The 26,557-nt window shown below is 44.2% G+C and overlaps 1 protein-coding gene across 11 annotated transcripts in view; it reads right to left on the reverse strand.

Moving 5' to 3' along the window:
* LOC138751968 (uncharacterized) overlaps positions 1–26,557 on the reverse strand; it is a 158,699-nt gene that overhangs the window by 11,773 nt on the left and 120,369 nt on the right. For 10 of the 11 annotated variants that reach the window (XM_069915049.1, XM_069915046.1, XM_069915048.1 and 7 more), the window contains 8 exons: positions 23,881–23,949; positions 20,514–20,603; positions 19,713–19,757; positions 16,837–16,869; positions 10,684–11,040; positions 7,510–7,605; positions 4,786–4,839; positions 3,543–3,572 (listed from right to left, as the gene is read on the reverse strand). In XM_069915049.1, the coding sequence (XP_069771150.1) occupies positions 3,543–3,572; positions 4,786–4,839; positions 7,510–7,605; positions 10,684–11,040; positions 16,837–16,869; positions 19,713–19,757; positions 20,514–20,603; positions 23,881–23,949 (774 nt within the window). Of the gene's footprint in view, positions 1–3,542; positions 3,573–3,883; positions 3,995–4,785; positions 4,840–7,509; positions 7,606–10,683; positions 11,041–16,836; positions 16,870–19,712; positions 19,758–20,513; positions 20,604–23,880; positions 23,950–26,557 lie in introns of those variants that run through there. The other variant, XR_011350294.1, reaches the window with a different exon arrangement.

Raw genomic sequence — 26,557 nt, forward strand, 5'->3', positions numbered from 1 at the left:
TAAGACAACATTTCTAAAACATCAAACATTTTCCTTATTCTCCTATTTAAAACTTCTTTAGCCCCAATCTCCCCTTCCCCTCCTGAGTTGTCCTTTATCCCTTGTCGGACAATCACATCTCCCCTCTCCATTTGGATTTGCGAATTCACTCGCAAACGTCAGCTGATTTTGCAGTGACCGTAACTCCTCCCCACCCAGCCCCCCCCAGAAAAGATTTCAATTTTCATATGTAACAAAGGTCATTCTTTTAATTCCCTCCTTATTCCCTCTATTCCATTTCCCTCCCTTATTAATTCTTGTCTATACTCTATATATTTTCCTCTAAATACGGATACATTCATGTATACACATTATACATATACACACATATACCCCTTTACACACATACATATAGATCGTGGTCATTTTTACTCTTATTACATGTCTTCATCTCTCTGCTTGTTTTGTAGTTGTTCTGCAAATTTCCTTGCTTCCTCTGGATCCGAGAATAGTCTGTTTTGTTGCCCTGGAATAATTATTTTAAGTACCGCTGGGTACCTTAACACAAATTTATATCCTTTTTTCCATAAGATCGTTTTTGCTGTATTGAACTCCTTCCTCTTCTTCAGGAGTTCAAAACTTATGTGTCTTTTTAGTTCGCAGTCTTTTGTACTCTCGTTACACGTCTTCATCTCTCAGTCTATTTTGTAATTGTTCTGCAAATTTTCGTGCTTCCTCTGGATCCGAGAATAGTCTGTTTTGCTGTCCTGGAATAAATATTTTCAATACCGCTGGATGCTTTAGTATAAAATTTTTCCATTTCTTCCATGAAATCGCCTTTGCTGTATTGAACTCCTTTCTCTTCTTCAGGAGTTCAAAACTTATATCTGGATAAATAAAATTTTTTTGCCCTTTGTACTCCAGTGGCTTGTTGCCCTCTCTTACTTTCTCCATTGTCTTCTCCAGTACCTTTTCTCTTGTAGTATATCTTAGGAATTTTACTAAAATAGTTCTTGGTTTTTGTTGTGGTTGTGGTTTAAAGGCCAATGCTCTATGTGCCCTTTCTATTTCCATTTCTTGCTGTAGTTCTGGACATCCTAGGATCCTAGGGATCCAATCTTTTATAAACTCTCTCATATTCTTGCCTTCTTCATCTTCCTTAAGGCCCACTATCTTTATGTTATTTCTTCTGTTATAATTTTCCATTATATCTATTTTCTGAGCTAACAGTTCTTGTGTCTCTTTAACTTTTTTATTAGATTCCTCTAATTTCTTTTTTAAGTCTACCTCCATTTCTACTGCTGCTTCTCGTTCCTGCACCTTGTCCATTCTTTTTCCTATTTCTGATATGGTCATATCTATTTTATTCACTTTCTCTTCTGTATTGTTTATTCTTCTTAAATCACTAAATTCCTGTGTTTGCCATTCTTTAAATGACTCCATGTATTCTTTAATAAGAGCAAGTATATCCTTTATCTTGCCTTTCCCTTCTTCTATTTCACTGTACTCTTCCTCTTCTTCTTCCTCTGGGTTGGCCATCTGTTGTTTCTTTGTTGTCCTTTCCTCCTCTTCTTTCTTGTTTTCGTTGTCTTCTATGTTCTCCTCTTGCTGCAGGTGTTCTGCAGCTGTCGTTGCCGGCTGTGGAGATCGACTCCCCAGCTGGTCACCCCTCCCGTCGGTGTGTTTTGTCGCGCGTGCGCGGTTGCGCACTTTTACTCGGCTCAGCGAGCCATTTTTGTAGTACACTTTCTACCGACCTGAAGGAGCGGGTTTCTCTCTCCACCGCGGGCCTCTTCGAACAGGTAAGGCCTTCTCCTTCTTCCTCTGTTGTCTTCTCTTCCTCTCTTCTTACTGTTGGTTTCGATTTTTCTTTTTTCGTCGCCATCTTCTTTCCACCTTTATATTCACTTTACTTTAATTTTTATTTTTGTGCCTTTGTGCTTTCCTTTATTTTTTTCGACTTTTCTGGAGAGGGCTGGAGTTCACCGTCCGCCCACTACTCCATCACGTGACTTCCCACCAATTTTAACATTTAAGAAGAATTTGGACAGGTACATGGATGGGAGGGGTATGGAGGGCTACGGGCTGGGTGCAGGTCAGTGGGACGAGGCAAAAAAAATGGTTCAGCACAAACTGAAAGGGCTGAAGGGGCTTGTTTTAGTGGTGTAGTGTTCTATGGTTCTAAATAGCTTACATGAATAGGAAATACTGAAATGTATAATGTATTTGGAAATGTTTCTGCAGTGTCTTAGTATTTTAATATTATTATTGGGATTTGGTGCTTTAAAGATTGCAAAAGTTGAAGGGTGCCCACTTCGAACAGAGACGTGTCGGGATTTCTTCAACCACAGGGTGGTGAATCTGTAGAGTTTGTTGCCACAGGTGGTTGTAGAGGCCGGGTCATTGGGCGTACTTAAGGGAGAGAAATTTTTGTGGAGAAGGCCGGGCAATACAGCTGAGTAGAAGAATGGATCAGGTCATGATTAAATGACAGGGTAGACTCGATGGGCTGAATGGTCTATTTCTGCCCCTGTATCTTATGGACTCAAAGAAATGAACAAAATCATGGAGAAATTGATCGGGTGAAGGCAGAGAGCCTTTTGGCCAGAGTAGGGGATTCAGTAACCGGAGGACATAAAGAGGATGCAGTGTTGGGCAGAGAAGTGGCAGATGGAGTTCAGTCTGGCCAAGTGTGAAGTGATACATTTTGGAAGGTCAAACTTCAAGGTGGAGTATGTGGATAAAGGCAGGATTCTTAACAGTGTGGAGAAACAGGAATCGTGTGGGTTCCAGGTCCATATTATCCATCAAGACACCAGCGCCAGCGCTGCCATTTACAGCAGTTCCGTCACAGTTGCCTTTTTCTGAGTTACGAGGACAAATGAGGGCGTAGTTTAGATAGTGAGAAACGTTAACCTTAAGCAGACATGTCTATGACCGGTAGGCATGGGTTTAAGGGAAGGAAAAGAAATTTAGAAGGGATTGGAGAAGTCCTTTTTTTCAGCCAGAATGTTGTTGAGATCAGGATTGCCCTGCCTGAATTGTGGGGGGAAAACAAGACTATGAAAAGAGAGTAGGAGGAGTCTCCTTGGCCTGTCAAACCTGCCCTGCCATTCAATGAGATTATGGCTGATCGGCCCCAGGCCCCATCTCCAGTTCTGTGCCAGTTCTCTCTCAGGCCATTAGATATAGGAGCAGAAGGAGGCCATTCAGCCCATTGAGTCCACTCCACCATTCCTTCATGAGCTGATCCATTCTCCTCCCTTCTCCCCATAACCACTGATACCCTGACTATTCAGACACGTGCTTAAAATATCCCCAACAACCTGGCCTCCACAGCCACCTGTGGGAGTAAATTCTAGAGGTTCACCACTCTCTGGATAAAGAGATTCCTCAGCATCTCTGTTTTAAATGGGCGCCCTTCAAACCTGAAGTTGTGCCCCCTTGTCCTCGACGCCCCTAGCATGGGAAACAACTTTGTCACATCCACTCTGTTTAACCCTAACATTAAGCCTCCATGAGCCCTCAGTTTCCTGGCCTTTGAAAAAAGTATCCCATCTTACCTATTGGACTTGCAACTCCAGGTGGTGATGCTAAGAAATAACAACACAAAATCAGTTAGAATCTCAAACTGAAAAAGGAAACAAAATTAGACCCCACTGTGCATGCACCCATTGTTTGTATCTTCTCCCTATTAACGCTAATGGCATAATGTAACAGAGAACAAGCCCTTTGGTCCATCTCCTCACTGCCAACCAAGTTGGCACTCTGGCCTGCTCCCAGCTACCTGCATTTAGTCTTTACAGCAGACAAAATTTGAAGTACATCATATATTACATTGTTAATATATTTTGGTAGGTCAAACTTAAAGGCAGAGTACAGGGTTAATGGTAGGATACTTAACAGTGTGGAAGAGTAGAGGGACCTTGGGGTCCAAATCCATAGATCTCTCACGGTTGCCGCGCAGGTTGATAGGATAGTTAAGAAGGATGATGGGATGTTGGCCTTCATTAGTCTGAGTTCAGGAGACATGAGGTAATATTACAGGTCTACAAACTTGGAATATGGTGTTCAGTTCTGGTCGCCTCATTACAGCTATGGAGAAGGTGCAGAGGAGGTTATCTGGATGATGCCTGGATTGCAGAACGTTTCTTTTATGAGGGTCACAGCAGTGAGTGTTTTCTCTTTGGAGTGAAAAAGGATGAGAGGTAATTTAATAGAGGTTTACAAGATTATGCGAGGCTTAGATAGGGTGGGCAGCCAGCGCCTGTATATCTGTACAAAGAGACGGCTTGGTTAACAATGCTGTTACAGCGTCAATGACCAGCACTGGGGTTCGAATCCCGCACTGCACGTAAGGAGTTTGTATGTTCTCCCTGCTTCTGCGTGGCTTTTCCCCAGGGGCTCCGATTTCCCTTCAAAATGTACCGGGGGTTGTAGGTCAATAGGGGGGGGGATGGGCTTGAGGACCGAAAGAGTCTATTACCATGCTGTATGTCTAAATGTTTTACAAATGGAGAAAGGATGAAAATTTAGGGGAGACATCAGGGTTAATTTTTTACACAGAGAGTGGTGGGTGCCTGGAATGCGTGGCCAGGGATGGTGATGGAGGCTGGTACAATAGGCGCATTTAAGAGACTCTTAGATGGAAGAAAATAGAGGGTTATGAGGTAGGGAGGGTCTAGTTTATTTTTGGTAAGTGCCGTATACAGAAGTCAGCACTAGGGCTGTTATGTTCTAAATAACTGTTTTATCCATCAGAATGTTGTTATTGCAGTAACCGTCTTTGAGGGATTTACACCCTACCTGGACCTAGTGGACAGGTGCTAGATGATTCAGGGTCTGTGACTCTGGATTGAGCTGTCGGCAGATGACAAAAATAAACATAATCAGTAAGACCATATCACATAGGAACAGAAATAGGCCATTCAGCCCATTGAGCCTACCCTGTCATTTAATCATGAGCTGATCCATTTTCCTACTCAGCGCCTCTACCCAGTCTCCCCATAACCTTTGATGCCCTGGCTAATCATGAACATATCAATCTCTCCCTTAAATACACCTAATGACCTGGCCCCCACAACTGCCTGTGGCATCAAATTCCACAGATTCACCACACTCTGGCTGAAGAAATTCCTCCGCATCTCTATTCCAAGTGGATTCCCTTCAATACTGAAGTTGTGCCCTCTTGTCCCATCAGGGGTAGCCAACCTTTTAATTTTTAATTTAGACATGCAGCATGGTAACAGGCCATTTTGGCCCAAGAGTCCATGCCGTCCAATTAACCTACCCCCGGTATGTACTTGTGGACTGTTACCGTGCTATATGTCTAAGTTAAAAATTAAAAGGTTGGCCACCCCTGTAACTTTCCACTTTGGGAAACAACCTTTTTACATCCACTCTATCCACGGCTTTCAACATTCGAAATGCTTTCAATGAGATCCCCTAATTCTCCTAAATTGCAGCGAGTACAGGCCAAGGGCCCTCAAACGCTCCTCATATGATAACCGTCTTGTTCCCGGAATCATCCTTGTGAAGCTCCTTTGAACCCTCTCCAATGTCAGAACATTTTTTCTGAAATGGTCCCAAAACTCCAATGAGGTCTCACCAGGGCCTTATAAAGCCTTAACATCACATCCCTGCTCTTATATTCGATTCCTCCTGAAATGAATGCCAGCTTTGCATTTGCCTTCTTCACCACTGACTCAACCTTCAGGCGTGAGGACTCCCGGGTCCCTTTCCTACCTGGCCTGCTGAGTTTTTGCAGTGGACACAGTGAGATTGCAGTTACTGGAACCTGGAGCAAAAGGCAACCTGCTGGAGGAACTCAGCAGGTCGAGTAGCATCAGTGGGAGGAAAGGAATGGTTGATGTTTCAGGCCAGAACCCTTCAACAGGAATTCTTTACTGCTTGGACTCTGGCTGTGAAGGCTGCGGGAGCGCTGGAGGCGAATCCATGGACTCTCGGTGACTTTGGTGTGGGGGGGGGGGTTGCTTTTTTGCTTCTCTTTCTCCGATTGTATGGCAATATCTGCCAGACATGAATCTGTCTGCCGTAAGGAAGACAAAAGCAAATACCGTGTAATATTACATGACCATATAACCATTATAGTACGTAAACAGGCCATCTCAGCCCCTCTAGTCTGCACCGATTCATGTGAACTCCACTAGTACCACCTACCCACTCCCTGTCCATTACCCTCCAATCACCTCTCATCCACGTACTCATCCAACCTTCTCTTAAATTACAAAATTGATCCTGCAGCAACTACCTCTTCCAGAAGGTCACTCCACTCAGCCATCCCTCTCTGAGTGAAGAAGCTTCCTCTCATGCTACTTCTAAAGTTTTGCCCCCTAATCCTTAACTTATGACCCCTTGTTCCAATCTCCCATACCTTCAGGGGAAGAGCCTATTCATATCTACTCTATCTAATCCCCTCATAATTTTAAATATCTCTATCAAAACCCCCCCTCAACCTTCTACGCTCGAATGAATAAATACCCAGTCTATTCAATCTCTCTCTGTATTCTAGGCAATAAATTAAATCTTGAATCTTGAACCAGCAACATTTATTTTCCTTTGTTTGCTCGTAAAGGCTCCTAACGAGGCATAACTAATCCAGCACTGCTATCAAGATGAGAAACAGATGGGGGAGAGAGGCCCTCCAGAGACATTGAGTGTCCGTGGATCCTGCCAATGTCTCTGACAATCCTACCTCCTGTGCCCCTGTAAACCTCCGTAGCTGAACGACCTCCAATCCAATCCAACGGTTAAACCAAGGACCGGGCATCGAGTCTCTCCCCTCAGACCCTGGTTACCAACCCTCGAAGCGATTAAGAAGCTTCATCAAAACCCCTTGTCAAGTTTTTACAGTATTTTCTGTTTATTTCAGATTTACATCAGCTGCTGTTTGCAGTTTTCAACAAAGCAAATGATATCTTCTAAAATCAAGATGTGCTTTTGAGTTAAACCAGAAAGTTTTCAGACGCTGGGCTCGAATGCAATACTCAAAAGTGCCAGAGAAACTCAGCAGGCCATGCAGTATCCAACGCTTCAGGCCTGAGCTTTTCTTCAGGATTCTTCAGAAGGGCCAAGGCCTGAAATATTGGTTACCCGTCATTTCCCTTGGATGCTGTGTGACTTGCCGAGTTTCTCCACAATGATTGATATTTTTTTGACTTCCGTTTTTGGTAATTGATTGCAAATGTGATTTTTGGTGATGGATTGCATTGATCGGACAGATTGGTTGTCCAGTGGTACACACCCTAGCATGGATCCTACAGTGGTACATCCTTGAAATGGATCCCACAGCGGTACATCCCTAGTATGGATCCCACAGCAGTACATCCCTAGTATGGATTTCACAGCGGTACACCCCTAGCGTGGATTCCACAGCGGTACATCCCTAGCATGGATCCCACAGCGGTAAATCCCTAGCGTGGATCCCACAGCGGTACATCCCTAGCATAGATCCCACAGCGGTACATCCCTAGCGTGGATCCCACAGCGGTACAATGTTTCAGTACTTACACGCCCTTGAAAACTTCTTTTCTTTTGGTGGCAGCTGAAGGATGAATCCACTGGGAAGTTGGTTGTCACCAGGCAAGTGTGTGTCAGGTTTCAGTTCTGCCATTAAATAAAGAACATAGAACATTACAGCACAGTACAGCCCATTTGTACAGCCCCTTTGGCCCACGATGTTGTGCCTACTCTACAAGCTAAACCCTCCCTACTTCATAACGCTCTATTTTTCTTTCATTCCTATGCTTATCTGAGAGTCTCTTAAATACCCCTGTGGTACCAACCAGCAAAGCATTCCAGGCACTTACAATTCTCTGTGTAAAAGAAATTACTCTCTCGCCTCGGGAAAACGGGAAAAGGGTGTTGGAGAATCACTGATCAGAATAAAATGAAGAGTGACCAAAGATGAGGAAGGTAACGCTGTGGAGATAAGAGACCGCAGAACTGCAGAAACTGGGGTTGGGGGCAAAAGAAAGGTGCGGATGGAACTCAAGAGGGTCAGGCACCATCTGTGGAGGCAAAGGGATGGTCAATGTTGCAGGTCGAGAATGCCAATGTTCAAGATTCCTTTATTGTCATGTAGCATTACAGAGCATGTAATATGGCTCTGACGAGAGAGGGTGTTGCCCTGGCATCTCTCTTCCGCACTGTGCCTTGTTGCTGTTAGAGATCCTGCCTACAATGGTGGCCATTGGTAAATCTATGTTGATGGAGTCAAAGCAGTGTTTGGCCATGCAGTTGTGGGTATCATCGGAGTATGGTGGAGCAGTCATTATCAGCCAAATTTTGGCTATGTACCCTCCCCACCACCCATGGACCTCCTACACTATGAAACTCCCACACTTCTCTCTTACTGACTAAAAACATTAAAAAAAACTTTATGAATTCAATTTGTGGCCTCCCATAAACGTGCTGTGAAATGGCTGCAGTAGAGCACCAATTACACAGACTTGTGAAGATTCATGATTCCCTTACTGTCATATAATAGTATTAACCATGTCCCAATCCAATAACTGCTCTTTTTGGGGTTATTGAACCAGACAGAGGGAGTTCTTCTGTCCACGCACAACGGGTTTGTGGCCTTCTCTACATTGTTGGCTAGAAGAGCCATCTTATTCAAATGGAAAGACTCTAGACCTCCAACTGTGTTTCAATGGGTCTCTCATATTATGTCCTGTTTAAGTTCAGAAAAAAAATTAGATATCATGTATTTGATTCATCGGTGAAATTTGAAGATGCACAGTGACCTTTTATGTCTTATTTTCATTTGATGTAGATGTTTTTAATGTGATAGATGTACTTACTGTTCTAGATGAGATCTCGTCTTACTTTTGCTCCACTGGATCCTACTGCATGGTTTTCATGGCTCTGTACAGGCTTTATACTACCTAATGGAGGAGCTGATGAAGTTTTTATTTTAATATCCTGCAACCACGGAGGGTTGTGCCCAAGATGGCAGAGCCTGTGCTGGGCAGTGTACCACGTGGGATTACATATTCCGGGGAGCAGTGGACCAGCACAAGTCGCCATAAACAGGGGGGAATAACCCATTGAGAAGGAGATGCAAAGGAGACGACCCAACAGGGAAGGTAACCACGGCAGCGGACCAGCAAGGGGCTCAACGGCTGAAGGACTGGCTCAAGGGAACCAGGTAGTGGATCTGGCATTCGAGAGGGTGCTAGGGGCAGGAAGGACTCTCAATCATCCTTAGATGCTGAAGTCTTCCCGATCATGTCAGAGGTTTGAATCTGGTGCTCAGGTTGCCGATCGCCCAGGCGCCTGCGCGGCTGCAGAGGCTGCGGGAGCGCTGGAGGTGAATCCACGGGCACTCAGTGACTCTGAAAAGACTCTCCTTTGCCTCTCTTTCTCTTATTATTGCGGGCTTGGGGCCACTGCTATCGGGAACTGCTAGTGCCACGTGCTAGTGAGTTAAGAAATAGGAGGATTATGCAGTTTAACACAGGAGGGAGGGCTTCAGGTTTCTGGATCTTTGGGCTCTCTTCCAGGGAAGGTGGGACCTGTCTAGAGGAGACGGTTTGCATCTGAACTGGCAGGGGACTAATATCCATGCGGGAAGGTTTGCTAGTGCTGCTCCGTGGGTTTTAAACTAGATTTTCAGGGGGAGGGGAACCAGAGTGTCAGAGCAGATAGAGGAATGGAGGAGAGAAAACATGATGTGAAAATTGCAGGCACCGTTAGAGATCAACGGGTTAAACGTGGTGGAAATGTTCTCAATGCACGGAGTATTGTAGGAAAGACAGACGAGCTTAGAGGGATATGGAGGGGGTAGGTCAATGGGACCAGGCAGAATAATAGTTTGGCACAGACTAGAAGGGCCAAAGAGCCTGTTTCCATGCTGTAATGTTCTATGATTCTAATTGCTGGGGTTGGAGTGCAGCAGCCGTGCCCTCAGTGGTGTACAGCAGGAATTAACCAGGGACTTCTGGGGTTAGTGGCGCTTGACAGATCCTGGGTCTGTCCTAGCTATTTGCCTCTGCAGTCATGTGAGGCCTTGTGGATTCTTAAATTTCTATCTGGGCACCTTCCAACTAGATGGTGTTAACACAGACCTCTGCAGTTTCCATTAGCCCTCTGCCCCCCCCATCTTTCCCTTTGCCTTTTCTCCTCTAGCGCACTCACTCTCCCTCCCCTTTTCCCTCCGTCTCCTTTCCCCCAGAGCCAAAAGCAACCTCCTCCCCCACTCATTTCTCACCTCTCCTCTCTCCCATGTCCCATCCATGTCCAATTAACACCTTTTGTCTGTTGGGCCGTAATCCTCCCCCTGCCCATTCTTCCCTTCTCCCCAGCCTTTTGATTCAGGCGCCTACCTGCTTTGAACTCATGCTTTGAACAAGGGCTCAGGCCTGAAACGTCATTGATGTATCTTTACCTCCTGTGGTAAAACATGAACGTCTGCAGACACTGTGGTTGAAGTAAAAGCACAACACTGGAAAAATTCAGCGTTAGTTTATAGAGCAAAGATACAGAACAATCGTTTTGGGCTTCAGCCACGAACATTGATGAAGGGCTTAAGTCTGAAACGTTGGTTATGTATCTTTATCTTTGCTCTATAAAGTGCGCTGTTGACTGGCTGAGTTTCTCCAGCATTTCCATTATTTTTACGACAATCACAGAGTCTGCAGACTTTCACTAGATCCTAGCCTTGAGACATTTCCCACTCACGTTCGAATTCTTCCTCTTGCTCCTCCTCATCTTCAAATTCCATCAGCTTTTCCTCTGCCATTCGCAGAGTGACTTTCATGAGCTCATGATCCTCTTGCAGTTCCATCAACTTGTTCCTCATTTCCTGTTCCTGCTCCGCAGTCAGACCTGGGCATTGTAATCTTTCTGTCATTTCTCGCACTTTCATTTCCTCTCGGGCAACCAACTCCTCGATCCTCTGTTTGTCTTTCTTGGCTTGGTTTAGTTCCATGAAGTATCTGCTTATCTCCTCATCGTCTCTCTTGAGTGCATCCCACAGATTCTGTACTTCCTCTGGTGTTTCCAAACCTGTGAAATCGAATTCCAGGGATTGTTGCGCTGTTTGAAAAAAAAGACAGAATGATGGAACTTTCAACAAAACTCTGAAACAACAATAAAACCATCTACAAATTTGGCAACGAGACCTCGGCGGTCTAAAGAAAGGCAATGAGTTAGCGTACAGGATGGAGATTGAAAACTTGGCTGAATGATGCACCAACAACAACCTGGCACTCAATGTCATCAAAACCAAGGGGCTGATTGTGGGCTTCAGAAAGGGAAGTCCAGTGATCATTGGGGGATCGAAGGTGGAGAGAGTGAGCAAATTTAACTTCATGCGAGCCACTATCTCGAAGGATCTCTCCTGGACCGAACACACCAATAGCATCGTGAAGAAAGCATGGCAGCACTTCTATTTCCTCAGGAGTTTGAAGAGATTTGGCAAACCATGGCAAATTTCTACAGATCTGTGGTGGAAAGTGTGCTGACCAGCTGCATCATGGTCTGGTATTGGGACACCAATATCCCGAGCGTAAAGCCCTCCCAAAGGTAGTGGACAAAGCCCAGGCAAAACTTTCCTCACCATGGAGAATATCTACAGGGAACGCTGCCGTCGGAGAGCAGCAGCAATCAACGAAGACCCTCACCACCCAGCACACGCTCTGTTCTCACTCCTGCCATCAGGAAAGAGGTATCAGTGCCATAAGACTCGCACCACCAGGTTCAGGAACAGCTACTGCCTCTCCACCATCAGACTCCTCAACAACAAACTCAATCAGGGACTCGTTTAAGGACTCCGACTTTTGCATTTGATTATTTTTCTCTGTATTGCACAAGTCAGTTTGTTTACATTTCTTCATTTATTTACATGTGTATGTTCAGTCAGGTTTTTTTTGCACTGCCAATAAGTGGTCATTCTGCCTCGCCCACAGGAAAAAGATCTCAGGGTTGTATGTGATGTCATGTATGTACTCTGGCAATAAATCAGAATCTTAATCTGATTCTGAAAATTGAGCACAGGAAGAGAGATGCTCATGGAAATGGTGATGGTCAGGAAAATCGATGTACGCGGGTGAATTTATGGGTGAATTCCAAGGAAGGATTCTGTACCAATATATTAGAATGTGTGGAGAGCAAGCTAATGATTTCACAAAAGAACTCGCAGTGTCAGTGAAGGTTTAGACTGAAGAATGAAGCATTAATTACTTGTTATATGTTTAAATTGGGGAAATGTCAAAATTCACAATTCTTCCCAGAGTACATGCATGACGTCACATTGAACCCTGAGGTTCTTTTTTCCTGTGGGCCAGACAGAATTTCTACTTATTGGTTGTGCAAAAAAAAATGCACTCAAGAAAAGATATAAAAGAGATATTTTTTATTTTTATAGTTAACAGCATGGTAATGGGCCCACAAGCCTATGCCGTCCAATTTACACCAATAAACCTACACCCCCCAGTATCGTCAAATGTAAACAAAGAAGTGCGAACAAACTGCTCTACACAAAATACATATTCGAGAATAAATAATGTGCAAACTAATAGTCATTCAATGGTGCAGTTTTAAATTTTTTATTTACAGCAAGGTAGAAGACGATTCCGCCCATTTAAACCCATGCCGGCCAATTATACCCAAATTAATTTAAAACCCCGCACATTTTGAAAGGTGAGAAGAGACTGCAACCTCCGGATGAAACCCACGCAGACACAGGGAAAACTCCTCACAGCCAGCACCGGATTCGAACCCAGGTTGCTGGGACTGTAATAGTGTCCTGCTAACCTTGCTGGGGAACATTGAACATTGTACAGATGACACAGGAACATGTCAGTGTGGTTAAATTAATCCCATCTGCCTGCACATGGTAACTTCATTGATTCAAGTTTCTCCTTTTTTTGCTCTTTCAATATTCTTATTAGTTTCATCGTATAAATGTTACATAAGTATATGAGAATAAAATAGATTATTAACAAATCTTATAGAATAATAGATGGTATTGTAACCTGACTTCCCACATCCTACAAACAGAGCACTGGATGGCACGGCCCTAACCACTGCCTCTGTTACCCACTCCTATGTTAATTTAAAAAACTTACTGGCCTTATTTCTCTGGAAGTAAGCTCTTCCTCAGCTCACCAAAGCCTCAAAGATCCACTCCTACACTGTGCCACACACACTCACTGACTGCTTTAGCTTCTCTTCCTTTTATTTGCCCTGCCAATTATCTCAATTACTCCCTCCCATAAATCAACATTCTGCTTAACTCCTCAGTTGTCTTTCTTACTCTTTTTAAACACTAACTTGTCTCCTCTCTCTCGTTTGTAGCTCCTCCCCTCTCCGCAACTCTCCCACAATTCAAATGGCATTAAGCCAATTGAAGTTAGGCTGATACTGTATGACTCCATTACTCTCGATCTTACCTGCCCTGGAAGAGACCCCAATGAATTGTGCTCTTGAACGCCCCCTACCCCCCCCCCCCCCCCAAAACTCCTGCACCAGCTCTGTATTACAGATTCAGAGAGTGAATCAGATTCAGAGCCCAACTTTCCCAAGCCGACCAAAATATGCCACCTGCCTGTGTTTGGCCCATGTCCCTCTGAGCCCATCCCATCCATGTATCTGCCCAAATGCTTCTTAAATGTTGCCAAAGTACCGGCCTCAACCACCTCCTCTGGCAACCTATTCCATACACCCACCACTCTCTGTGTAAAAATGTATTGCCTCAGGTCCCAGTTAACTCTCTCTCCCCCCTCCCCCAAATGCATGTCATCTGGTTACTGATTCCCCTGGGCAATCTATTCCTCTCACAATTTTGTACACTTCCTGCACTCCAAAGACTAAAGTTCCAGCCTGCTCAACCCCTCCCTGTAACTCAGGCCCACAAGTCCTGGCAACATCCTCTTAAGTTCAGGGGCAGCATGGTTAGTGAAGCAGTTAGCACAATGCTTTTATGCACCAAGGACCGAGATTTGACCAGGGTTCGAATCCCACGCTGTCTGTAGGAGTTTGTACAATCTCCCCGTGTCTTCGTGGGTTTCCTCTGGGCGCTCTGTTTTCCTCCCACTGTTTAAAACGTACTGAAGACGTAAGTTAATTGGATGAGCATGGGCTCGTGGACCAAAAGGGCCTGTTACCGTGCTGTATGTCTACATTTAAATTTAAAAGTTTATTTAAATTTAAATCTTCTCTGCACCCTCTCCAGCTTGATGACATCTTTCCTGCAGCATGGTGACCAAACCCCAAACACAACACTCCAAATGGGGTCTCACCAACATCTTATAAAACTGCACCATGATCTCCCAACATCGATACACAACACTCTTTTGAAGGCCAATGTTTTTTTTACCACCCAATCTACCTGTACTGCCAATTTCAAAGTCTGACCCATGATAGACCTTCTAAAATAATACACCTCACTTTTCTTCGTATTAAATTGCACCTCCCACCTGCCCAACTGATCAAGATCCCGCTGCCATCTTTGGCAACCATCTTTGCTGTCTTCAATGTCGGGTACTTGCTAATCATGTCATAATTTCATTATGTTTTCATCAAAATCATTGATATAGTTGACAAACTGCAATGGGCCCACCTCCAACCCTGTGGCACATCTCTAGTCATGGGCCTGCAGTCCAAGAAACCCGAGCTCCAGATCCAAACCTCTGACATCATCAGGAAGCCTTCAGCACCTGAGGCCCTTCAGAAGCCCTTCTTGCCCTCAGCACCCTCTTGAATTCCAGCTCCAACACCTGGTTCTCATGAGCCAGTCCCTCAGACGCTGAGCCCCTTGCTGGTCTGCTTGCCGTGGTCAGCTTTCCCTGTAGGGTTATCTCCTCTGCTTTTCCTTCTCCATGGGGGATGCTCTCCCCTTTTCTGATGCTCTGCGCCGTTCTGTTGCTCCCCCAGAGTCTGCAACTCCTTCGGGCCGCTGCTGAGCACAGGCGCCACTGTCTTGGCTACAGAACCCGTGGATGCAGGATTTTACTTACAAACACCGCCAGCTCCTATAACAGGCCGTTTAAAGCCTGTATGGAACTGTCAGCATTAGGACCAGGTGGTTGAACCATTCAGAACAGCAGTGTGTCAACACTCCCCTCGCTCCAAGGTCTGCACTAACGGCAGTGCGGCCAATATTTTCACTCAAACCACACTTTCATCCTAGCCATCCTACTATTCCCATTTTGACTTGCATGTGTGACTGACATCAATCTGAGATTGCTACCGGGTTACCTAGGTGGCAGGTTATCACTAATGCAAGAATCAGATGGCCTTTAATTGTCATAGACTTGTTGAGTGTGGAAACAGGCATTTCTGCCCAACTCATCCATGCTGTCCATTGAAGCTACTCCAATTTGCCTGCACTAGGAGCTATAACCCTTTAAAACTCTTAGAATCATACGACATTACATCACAGAAACAGGGCCCTTTGGCCCTTCTAGTCTGTGCTGAACTATTTTCCTGCCTAGTGCCACTGACCTGCACCCGATCCATAGCCCTCCCATTCTTGTACCTGTCCAAATTCTTCTAAAATGTCAAAATAGACCCTGCATTCACCACTTCAGCTGGCAGCTCATTCTACACCCCCACCACTCTCTGTGTGAAGGAGTTCTCCCTAAACCTTTCCCCTTTCACCCTTAACCCATGTCCTCTGGTTTGTATCTCACCTACCCTCAGTGGAAAAAGCATATCCACATTTACTCTGTCTGTCCTCCTCATAATTTTAAATACCTCGATCAAATCTCCCCTCATTCTTCTATGCTTCCGGGAATAAAGTTCTAACCTGTTTAACCTTTCCCTGTAACTCAGTTTCTGAAATCCGGGCAACATCCTAGTAAATCTTCTCTGCTCTCCTTCAATCTTATTAATATCTTTCCTGTAGTTCAGTGACCAAAACTCCACACAATACACAAATTTGGCCTCACCAGTGTCTTCTACAACTTTACCATGACATCCCAACTCCTGTACCCAAATCTTTGATTGATGAAGGCCAAGATGCCGAAACCTCTCTGCACCTGTGACACCACTTTCAGGGAATTAGTAACTGTGTTCCCAGGTCCCTCTGTTTTACTGCATTCCTCAATGCCCTCCCATGTATGTACTTTCTCAGTTTGTCCTTCCAAAAATGCAACACCCCACATTGTTTGCATTAAATTCCATCTGGCATTTTCAGCCCATTTTTCCATCTGGCCAGATCCAAGCTTTGAAAACCACCTTCTATCCATACATTGTGAATGACTATGAGAGAATGAGTGAGAGGCAAATGTTGGTCAGAATCCAATAACTTCCCTGCTGCTACAGACAGTTTCATCACCAATCAGAAGTTCATGGAATTATTATTTGGCAGCACGGGTTAGTACAATGCTGTTAAAGCACCAGCAACTGGGGTTCAAATCTGGTACTGTCTGTAAGGAGTTTGTACATTTTCCCTGTGACTGCGTGGGTTTCCTCTGGGGGCTCCAGTTTCCTCCCACCCTTCAAAACGTATGGGGATTTTCGATTAATTGGGTGGCACGGGCTTGTGGGCCAGAAGGGCCTATTATGTCTAAATTAAATAAAAATAAATAATTGCGCAATGCTGTTTTTGTTGGCAGCATAAATTCATGAACAAAAATTACTTAATAAGATTCAAATTTACAACCTTCTTATTTAGAGGCATTTATTGGAGCCAAGCTCTTGATGTATGATGAAGGGCTGAAGCCCAAAACACTGGTCATCTTTCCTCTATGAAGTACACTGTTTGACCTGCTGTATTTCTCCAGCGTTGTGTTTTCAGTTCTCGGTGTATGAACCTTTCTGCCAATTCCTTCCCTTAAACCATTACCTTTGACCTTTTTGCAACCTACACTATATTCTGAAACTTACCCAGCAGTTCATTATATCTATCCCTCGCTTCCTCTGCAAATAGAGAACAAGGAAATTGTCAGGCAAATGGAACAGTATTTCTATTTTTACTTATGTCCTATATCCCTTCCAGTATTCCATGTAACGGATGTATCGTAGTCATTGAGATTCATTCTCCTGCAAGCAGTCTCTCTTCATGAATTAGTCTTGAAAATGAGGGCCAACAGATTCGAGAACTACATGGGGAAGAAACTTTTCAAATATTTTTATGAATTTCAAATATAATATACCAAATATTAATGGAATAACAAGTACCACAACCAATTTAAAAATAAAGCACGTATAACCATAATTCAAAATTATAACAGAGAGAAAGAAAATATTTTTTTTCCCCCACGCACACCGTGATTCCAACCCTATTCCCTAACCCAAGAAAGTATCAAATATTTTGGCGTATAAGTTTGTAGAGCTCGTCGAAAGAACCAAAGACTTGTTGATCCAAACCAAGGCTTTTATTAGCAAAAGACCGGAGCTCTTCACAGGTGGCCGACCAGTCCGGAATGATCCGACCTGGCTAGGGACACAACCCTTTAAGGCCCAAACAATAGGTGTGGCTTAGCTCTCAGCCAATCGCTGTAAGCACAGTCTAGATACAGTAACTATATACACTATGTACATTGGTGATAGATCTGTACTATCACATTGTTGATCTGTGAATCTTAAAAAATCTTCACTGAAATAAACAGATTGAAGTCAATTCAGCGTACGTCAATGCTGGAAGTACCTCCCCACCGCCAGTGCCACCGCTCCCCGACACCTCCCCACCACTGGGCGCCACCATAACCGCTCCTACCCGGGACCCTGAGGTCGCCGTCGCTGTTCCTGCCTGGTAGGCCAAGGTTCCTGCTCCCGTCTGCAGCAAAATGTCCCTGCTCCAGCTCCGTGGGCTGTTGGTGACTGGAAGGCTGAGGTTTTTTAAACTTACTTAATTTACAGCTTGGTTACTTGCAATTGGGGTGTTTTAAAAATGTTTGGGTTGTTCCTGGGAGGCCCAGACAGCCCGATAAATAGGGATCGACTTATACGCCAGTCAACCTATATGCTGAAATATACAGTATATTCTTTGTTCGTAGAATAAAACGGCAAATATAAACATTTTTAAAAAATTATATCAAGAATGGTCCCCACACCATTTGAAACTTTATTTTTGAATTATTCATTAAATAACCTATCTTTTCTAAATTTAAACAGCACATGATGTCTCTGAGTCATTGAGCATGAGAGGATGGGGCAGTATCCTTCCATCTAAACGTATTGCACGTCTAGCCAGGAGAGATGCAAAATGCAGAGTACAACATTTAATTGGAGTTAGACGAAGATCATCTTCACCAGTTATGCCAAAAAGAGGATTAGGTTCCAAATTTTCATTTAGAATTAAAGGGAACAAATTGAGGAGCTCACTCTAAACAAAGTTACAGAGCATAATTAAAAGCTGAAGTGATTTCTGTTCCAGAGAACCAAGCCTGCTTGGTTAGCTAATTCCAAGTAGGGGAGTGGCACGGATGGTGTAGTGGTTAGCGCAATGCCTTTACAGCGCCAGCAATTAGGACTGGGGTTCGAATCCCACTCTGTCTGAAAGGAGTTTGTACATTCTTCCTGTGTCTGCATGGGCTTTCCCCAGGGGCTCTGGTTTCCTCCCACCCTTCAAAATGTTCTGGGGCTGTAGGTTAATTAGGTGTAAATTTGGTGGCACGGACTCGTGGGCCAAAATGGCCTGTTACCGTGCTAAATGTCTAAATTTAAAATTCTAAAAAAAATTAATACATTTTTAAAAAATTTAAAATTGATGTGTTTAGTCTGTCAGAGTTGTACAGCGGAGAGTGGAATGCTGGCATCCTGTTGAAAGAGGCAGGGAGGAAAGGCAGTGGGTTGGACAGGATTGGAAATCTGGCATCAGTAGAGCAGAGGAGATTAGGTGGAAGATTTACCAGCATGTTGCTGGGACTTGAGGAACAGAGTTACAAGGAAAAGTTAAAACAGGCCTGGAGCGTAGAAGATTGAGGGGAGATTTGATCGAGCTGTACAACATTATGATGGGTATTAAATAAAGCAAATGCAAGCAGGCTTTTTCCACTGAGGTTAACCCTTTGGACTTCAGAATTTTTAAGCCTGCAAGATATATACTCCAGATTGGATCCATGGATAAACTACAGTACAAGAGGTTAAAATCAGTATGAACCTGCGGGTGATCAGGTTGAACGAGTCCCAGAAAATGGGGATACAGAGTATATGCCCTTGATCGTAGGGCATGAAAACTGGGACACGGAGTACAAAGGGTTGGATGAGATACAAACCAGAGGAAATGAGTTAAGGGTGAAAGGTTTAGGGGGAACTTCTCACAGAGAGTGGAGGGAGTGTGGAACGAGCTGCCAGCTGAAGAGGTAAATCCCAGGCTTGATTTTAACATTGAAGAAAAATCTGGTCAGGTACATGGATGGGAGGGGTATTGAGGGGGTGTAGGTCAGTGGATATAATAGTTCGCCACAGACTAGAAGGGCCAAAGGGCCTGTTTTCTGTGCTGTAATGTTCGAAGGTTTTATGATAAAACCAAAAGACACAAATAATTGGACATTTTGCTTAAACAGGCACATAAAACTCTTATTTTCTGTTGGAAAAACAGCAATCTAATGCAGTCCATTATTAACTAACTGTGTTCATAATCAGCTAATGCCAACTCAAGTCATTAGATTTATCAAATTGCAGAATAATCTGCTTTCGGCAAAACTATAAATGAACTCAGCCACTTATCTTATCAATTTAGAGTAGTAAATGAAATTTATCTTTGAAAGAGACCTTAAATGTCTTAAAGGGAACCAAACTCTATTTCCAGAACTTACGTGACAAATATGGTGGCTGTAGAAACTGAGGTGGAATGGTGAATTCTGAAACAAAAGTAGAACATACCACAATGTAAAACATAAACTATGCTGGACAATGAGAGAAAACCTTGCTCTCTTGGCACAGCATGAGCTCCCTGCTGGAAGAAGTTCAGTTTATTTATCATCTGATTGGACAAGTACAACCTGACGAAACATTATGAACAGTTCAATCACAGATCCAGGCATAACACACATTCAGATAAACGTATACATGCAATTTGTATAAACAGTATGCATGTAAGGTAAAAATAAATATTGGAGGATTTAGATGAGGAGTTCATCAGTTGTTCAGCCCGTGAGAAGAAGCTGTTCCTCGGGTGCTGGCTCTGATCCTCCTGAATCTCTTCCCCGATGGGAGCAGCTGGAAGATACTGAGTGCAGGGTGATAGGGCTCCTCAACGATTTTGCATGTCCCCTTCAGGCAATGATCCCAGTAGATCACTTCTGGGGGAGTGGAGGGGTGGGGGGCGAAGGGAGATCGCAGCGATCCTCTTGACCACTCTTGTGGGACTGTGGATTGGCCTCCGATCCATTGCTCTACACCAACCATACTGCACTGTGATACAGCCAGCCAGGTCCCTCTCAAATTCAACTTGACAGTGGTGCAAACATGAGTTCATAGACTATATTTGTGCACACATTCAAATCCAGGATTTCCCCAATTTTGGCTTTTTAGCTTGAAATAGTTAACTGTTACTTGTCCGTCAGACAATTACCAAACCAGTGCATATTGTGGAATTTATTCGTACAACTAATTACCTGGAGGGCCGTACCGCACAGGACAGACGTTGGTTTCGGCGGGCAGATGGATCACAGTTTGTTCCAAGTCTTCGAATTCAGATTCTGAACCTGGACAAAAATGAAAAATGGAAACTTTTATACTAAAAAATTACGGTCCATTTTACAGAGATCGAGGGTCAAATCCCCGCCAACTGTTTGCTATTGCTCATGAGTGACATCTCTGGTGGGTCTGTTCAATAGGGTCTGGGGAAGGTAGGGTGCGAACAGGTCAAATTGGTGGCACTTCAGCTAGACTTCCTCATTTAACGGCTCCTCATTTAAGAAAGGATGTGCTGATGTTGGAGAGGGTTTAGTTCACAAGGATGATTCCTGGAATGAAAGGGTTATCAAATGAGGAGCGCTTGTCACTTTTTGGCCTGTACTCGTTGAAATTTAGGAGTATGGGGGGAGGGGTGGTCCTCATTGAAATATTTCAAATGTGGAAAGGCATGGATAGAGTAGATGTAGAAAGGTTGTTTCCCATGGTGGGATGGTCCAGGGCAAGATGAAAGGGCGTCCGCTTAGAATCAGGATTTATTGTTATGAACAAGTCATGAAATTCGGTGTTTGCAACAGCGTCATCGAGCAAACGTTCATATTATAATCATCTTATGACAAGAATCGGGCACAAAAAGTCAGGCAGAGTCTTTGGTTCATTGATTATTCAGGAATCTGATGGCAGCGGGGAAGAAGCTGTCCTTGTGCCGCTGAGTGCTCGACTTGAACAAAGATGAGAAGGAATTCCTTCAGCCAGAGGGCAGTGAAGCTGTGGAATTTGTTGCCACAGGTAGTTGTGGAGGCCAGGTCATTGGGTGGATTTGAGGCAGAGATTGATAGGTTCTTGATTAGCCAGAGCATCAAAGGTTATGGGGAGAAGTGCTGGGGGGGGCAGTGGGGCTGAGTGGGAAAATGACGAGGCACACTGATGGGACAGCAGGACAGACTCGATGGGCTGAATAGCCTATTTCTGCTCTGGTCTTATTATGGAATGGACTTGGAGACAGAAAAATGTAAATGTGTACACAGTGATTTTCAAATTGTTGACCCATGCACTGGAGAGAAAGCATTCAGGATGCATTTAAAATCAATGCAAAAATGCGGCCAAATTGGGGAAGGTTCTGGGCACTGGGATCCAACGAGGCACCTTAAAAGGACTGGCGTCAACATTCTCATGAGTAATTATTTGAGGAAATAACAGAGAGGGTTGATGATGCACTGCAATTGATAAAGTTCACATGGAAGGGGTGGCACAGTTTTTATGAAATGGAGAAAAGGATGAAGGAGATCTTTTCAAAATGTATAAAATTATGAAAGCAATAGATAAGATAGAAGCAGGGAAATTGTTTCTGCTGGTATGTAAGGTGAGAAAAAGGGGACATGGCCTCAAATGATGGGGGAGGTTTAAGACAGAGATGAGGAGGAACTGCTTCTCCCAGAGAGTAGTGAATCTGGAATTCTCGGCCCAACAAAGCAGTAGAGGCTGCCTGATTGAATATACAAGACTCGGATAGATTTATGAAGGATAGGATAATTAAGGGTGATGTGCAATAGGCAGGTAGGTGCAGCTGAGTGCACGGCCAGATCAGCAATTGAATTATTGAATGGTGGAGCAGGATTGACAGGCTGGACGGCTGACTCCTGCTCCCAGTTCTTTTCTCATAGAATGCTGCAGCACAGAAAACAGGCCACTTGGCCCTTCTAGTCTGTGCCAACCAGCATTCTGCTTGCCCCATTGACCTGCTCTCATTTCATAACCTTACAGACCTCTTCCATCCATTTACCCATCCAATTTATTCTTAAAACTCAAGATCGAGCCTGCATTCACCATCAGATGGCAGCTCGTTCCACTCTCCCACCATTCTCTGTGTGAAGAACTTTCCCCTGATGTTCCCCCCCAATCCTTTGCTCTTTCAGCTTAAAACTATGACCTCTTGTATTTATCTCCCCCAATCTAAGTAGAAAGAGCTGACTCACACCCACTGTCTGTACCTCTCATTATCTTGTAAACCTCGACCAGATCTCCCCTCATTCTACTTCGCTCCAAGGAATAATCCCAACCTGTTTAATCTTTCCCTGTAACTCAACTCCTGAAGACTTGGCAACATCCTAGTAAATCTTCTTTGCACTCTTTCAATCTTATTGATATCATTCCTGTAGTTACGGCACCCAGAACTACACACAATATTCCAAATTTGGCCTCACCAATGTCTTAGGCAGCTTCAACATAAACATCCCAATTTCTTTACGCAATACTTTGATTTCGAAAGGCTCAGATGCCAAAAGCTTTCTTTACAACCCTGTCCACCTACGACACCACCTTCAGGGAACAATGTATCTGTGTCGTATTTCTCCTACACTTGAATACTTCCATCGCCCAGTTTTGCTGTTCTATATGTGGCATGAATATCTTCCAGTGTTTGAATTGATTGCTTGTTGAGCATGAGTTCTTTTGCACACTTTTTCAAATCCTGGACTTCATTTCACTGTAAGACCGTAAGATATAGGAGCAGAAGTAGGACATTCCATCTGCAGATCCATTCTCCCACTCAGCCCCACTCCCCTACCTTCTACCATAACTTAGATACTTCTCGACCTCTGCCTCAAACACATCCAATGACCTGGCCTCCACAGCCTCCCGTGGTAGCAAATTCCAGAGGTTCACTTCTCTCTGGCTAAAGAAATTCCTCCGCATCTCTGTTTTAAATGGGCGTCCTTCAATCCTGAATTTGTGCCCTCGGATCCAAGACTCCCCTTCCAAGGGAAATAACTTTGCCACTTCCACTCTGTCCAGGCCTTTCAGCATTTGAAATGCTTCTATGAGGACCTCCCTCATTCTTCTGAAATCCAAAGAGTACCGTCCAAGAGACGTCAAATCTTCCTCATATGCTAATCCCTTTATTCCAGGAATCATTCTTGTGAATCTATACCCTCTCCAATGCCAGCACATCCTTTCTTAAATAAGGAGCCAAAAACTGTACCCCGTACTCCCTCACCATCACATCCCTGCTCTTATATCCTGTCCCTAGAGATATGAATGCCAACATTGCTTCACAGAGATTTCAGACCTACAGCACGGTAATAGGCCCTTTCAGCTAATGGGCCACCCAATTAACCTACTAGCCTCGTCCATCAGTGGAATGTGGGAGGAAACCGGAGAAAACCCACGCGGTCAGGGGGAAGAACATACAAACTCCTTACAGAGAGGAGTGGATTCAAATCCAGGTTGCTACCACTATAATAGCTCAGCCTAATTTCCCCAATTTTGCCCTTTTATCTTGAAATAGTTAGCTGACAATTCTGACTGACCAAACCAGTGAGTATTGTATTTGTCTATTTTACTAGTTACCTGGAGAGGCAGATGGTACAGGACAGATGCTGGCTTCTGCGGGCTCAGGGACAATCGTTGGTTCTGGAACTAGACGAAAATAAATGTAAGCTTTGATATTAAAAAAAATGTTCATTTTACAGAGATCAAGGGTCACCCCCACCAAGTCTGCTATTGTTATTCAGGCGTCATTTTGCTCATACCTTGATGAAGGGCTTAAGCCCGAAACGTTGGTTATGTATCTTTACCTTTGCTACATAAAGGCACTGTTTGACCTGCCAAGTTTCTTCTGCTTTTACTTTTGTCGCGGCATCTGCAGACTCTGGTCTGCTATTGCCAACGTGTGACACCTCTGGTGGGTCTGTTAAATGGGCTCTGGAGAAGGTGAGGTGTGTACAGGTCAAATTGATGGCACCTCAGCTAGACTTGCTGATGTGGATAGAGGGAATTGACTTGGAGAAAGAATTCTGTATGAAAAGATGTAAACGTGAGCACACTGAATTTCTTTCCTGTTGAAGAGTTTGGCTTGAATCATCGATGGCCTATTGCCTTCCGTGGATGCTGTCTGGCCTGCTGAGTTCCTCCAGCATTTTGTGTGTTGCCTGAACTTCAAATTATTGGTTGATGCAGTGGAGAGGAAGCTTGCATTTAAAATTGATGTTACCACCAGATTCAAGTGCAAGTTCAAATGAACTGTCACAAGTAACAATGGTGGCACCAAAGTTGGAGGTCAATAGTGTTAGTTGCAAAGGTGATACTACATTTAGAAGGTAACATTCATGAAATTCTTTAACCTTTTCTATCATAAGGCAATCAGAGAGTCACCACTTTGTCCAGTGCCCCTCACAGAAACCTACAGCACCTGGTCTTCCTTGGCGGTCTCCCCTCCAAGTACTGACCAGTCCTGTGCCTGCTTAATTTCTGACAATCCCAGGCATATTCAGGCGATTAGGTGTTGTATTAGGTGTCATAGATTACAACAGAATAGAGACAGGATGCAGAGTTGGGCGGAAAAGTGGCTGATGGAGTTCAATCTAGATAAGTGTGAGGTGATGAAGGTCAAACTGAAGGCAGAGCACAGGGTTAGTGGCAGGTTTCTTAACAGTGTGAAAACACAGAGGGACCTTGGGGTCAACATCCATAATTATCTCAAAGTTGTTGCACATGTTGATAGGGTAGTTAAGAGGGTTAATGGTGTGCTGGCCTTCATTAGCCACAGGATTGAGTTCAAGAGTTGTGAGGTGATCTTGAAGGTCTATAAAAATGTGGTTAGACCACATTTAGAATATTGTGTTCAGTTCTGGCAACCTCGTTACAGGAAGGATGTGGAAGCTACGGAGAGGGTGCAGAGGAGATTCACCAGGATATTGCCTGGATTGAGGAACATGTCATATGAGTCCAGGATAATAGAGCTAGGGCTTTTCTCTCAGGAGAAAAGAAGGAAAAGAAGTGACTGAATAGAGGTCTACAAGATTATGAGGCATACTCATGAGGCAAGATTACAAGGCATAAATAGAGTGGACAGCCAGCACCTGTTTCCCAGGGTGGGATCAGCAAACACCAGAGGACATCAGTACAAAGTGAGGGGACAAAAGTCTAGGGGAGGTGTCAAGGCTAAGTTTTTTTACACAGAAAGTAGTGGGTACCTGGAATGCATCGACATGGGTAGTGGTGGAGGCTGGTACCATAGGGACATTTAAAAGACTCTTCAGACAGGTACATGGATGTGAGAGAAATATAAGGTTATGGGTGTAAGGCAGGGAAGGATTAAATTTTTGTGGAGTCAGTTTGGTCGGCACAAAATCATGGGCCGAAGGAGTTGTACTGTACTGTAATGTTCTATATTCTATGATACAGTGAGAGAGGTTGGCTTCCCAGTCAACTGGTTAGTTGTCCCATCCAAAGGATAACAGCATAGAAATGCAGAGTTACAGAGAAAGAGACTAAAAAAAGTTTGGGGGGAGTGGGGGCAAGGAGAAGGGGAAGGAGCACAGGCTGACAGGTAAGATACAGGTGGAATCAGGTGGGGAGGGTAGAAAAAAAGTCACTGAGGAAAGGATATAGGGCTAAGGATAGCTCTCTGAGGGGGCTGGGTGAGAGCTGGAGGAAGGAAAACAGATAGATGAGGGGAAGAGAAAGACTAAAGGAATGGAAACTGGAGGTAAATATTGATGCTGTTTGGTTGGAGATTGGTAAGCCTGTCCAAGTACCTACCTCTCTCTATGTAAAACATTTACCTCACTCAGCTTAAACAGATGTCCTCTGGTAGTGGTCACTGCTACCCCAATAGAAAGGTGCTGGTCCATCCTATCTAAGCCCCTCATAATCTTATTAAGATTATTAGTCATCAATAAGTCATCTATTAATTCATCTCATCTCCCAAACGCCAAAAGGTTCTTGCCCATTCAATCTTGCCACGTTTTCCGATCCGGGCAGCAATCTGGTGAATCTCCTCTGCACCCTCTCCATAGCTTCCACATCCTTCCTATAATGAGGCAGCCAGCACTGAACACAATATTTCCATTGTGGTCTAACAGTGTTTTCCAGACCTGCAACTTGACCTCCTGGCTCTTGAACTTAATCCCCTGGCTAATAAAGACCAACACACCATGTGCTTTTGAACCCACCCTATCAAAGTGCATGTCAACCTTGGGAAGAAGATATGCCATCAATAGAGAGGGGAGAGGAGGGTATGAGT

This window comes from Narcine bancroftii, chromosome 1, assembly GCF_036971445.1.
Source record: "Narcine bancroftii isolate sNarBan1 chromosome 1, sNarBan1.hap1, whole genome shotgun sequence".
In the NCBI taxonomy this organism is placed as follows: Eukaryota; Metazoa; Chordata; class Chondrichthyes; order Torpediniformes; family Narcinidae; genus Narcine; species Narcine bancroftii.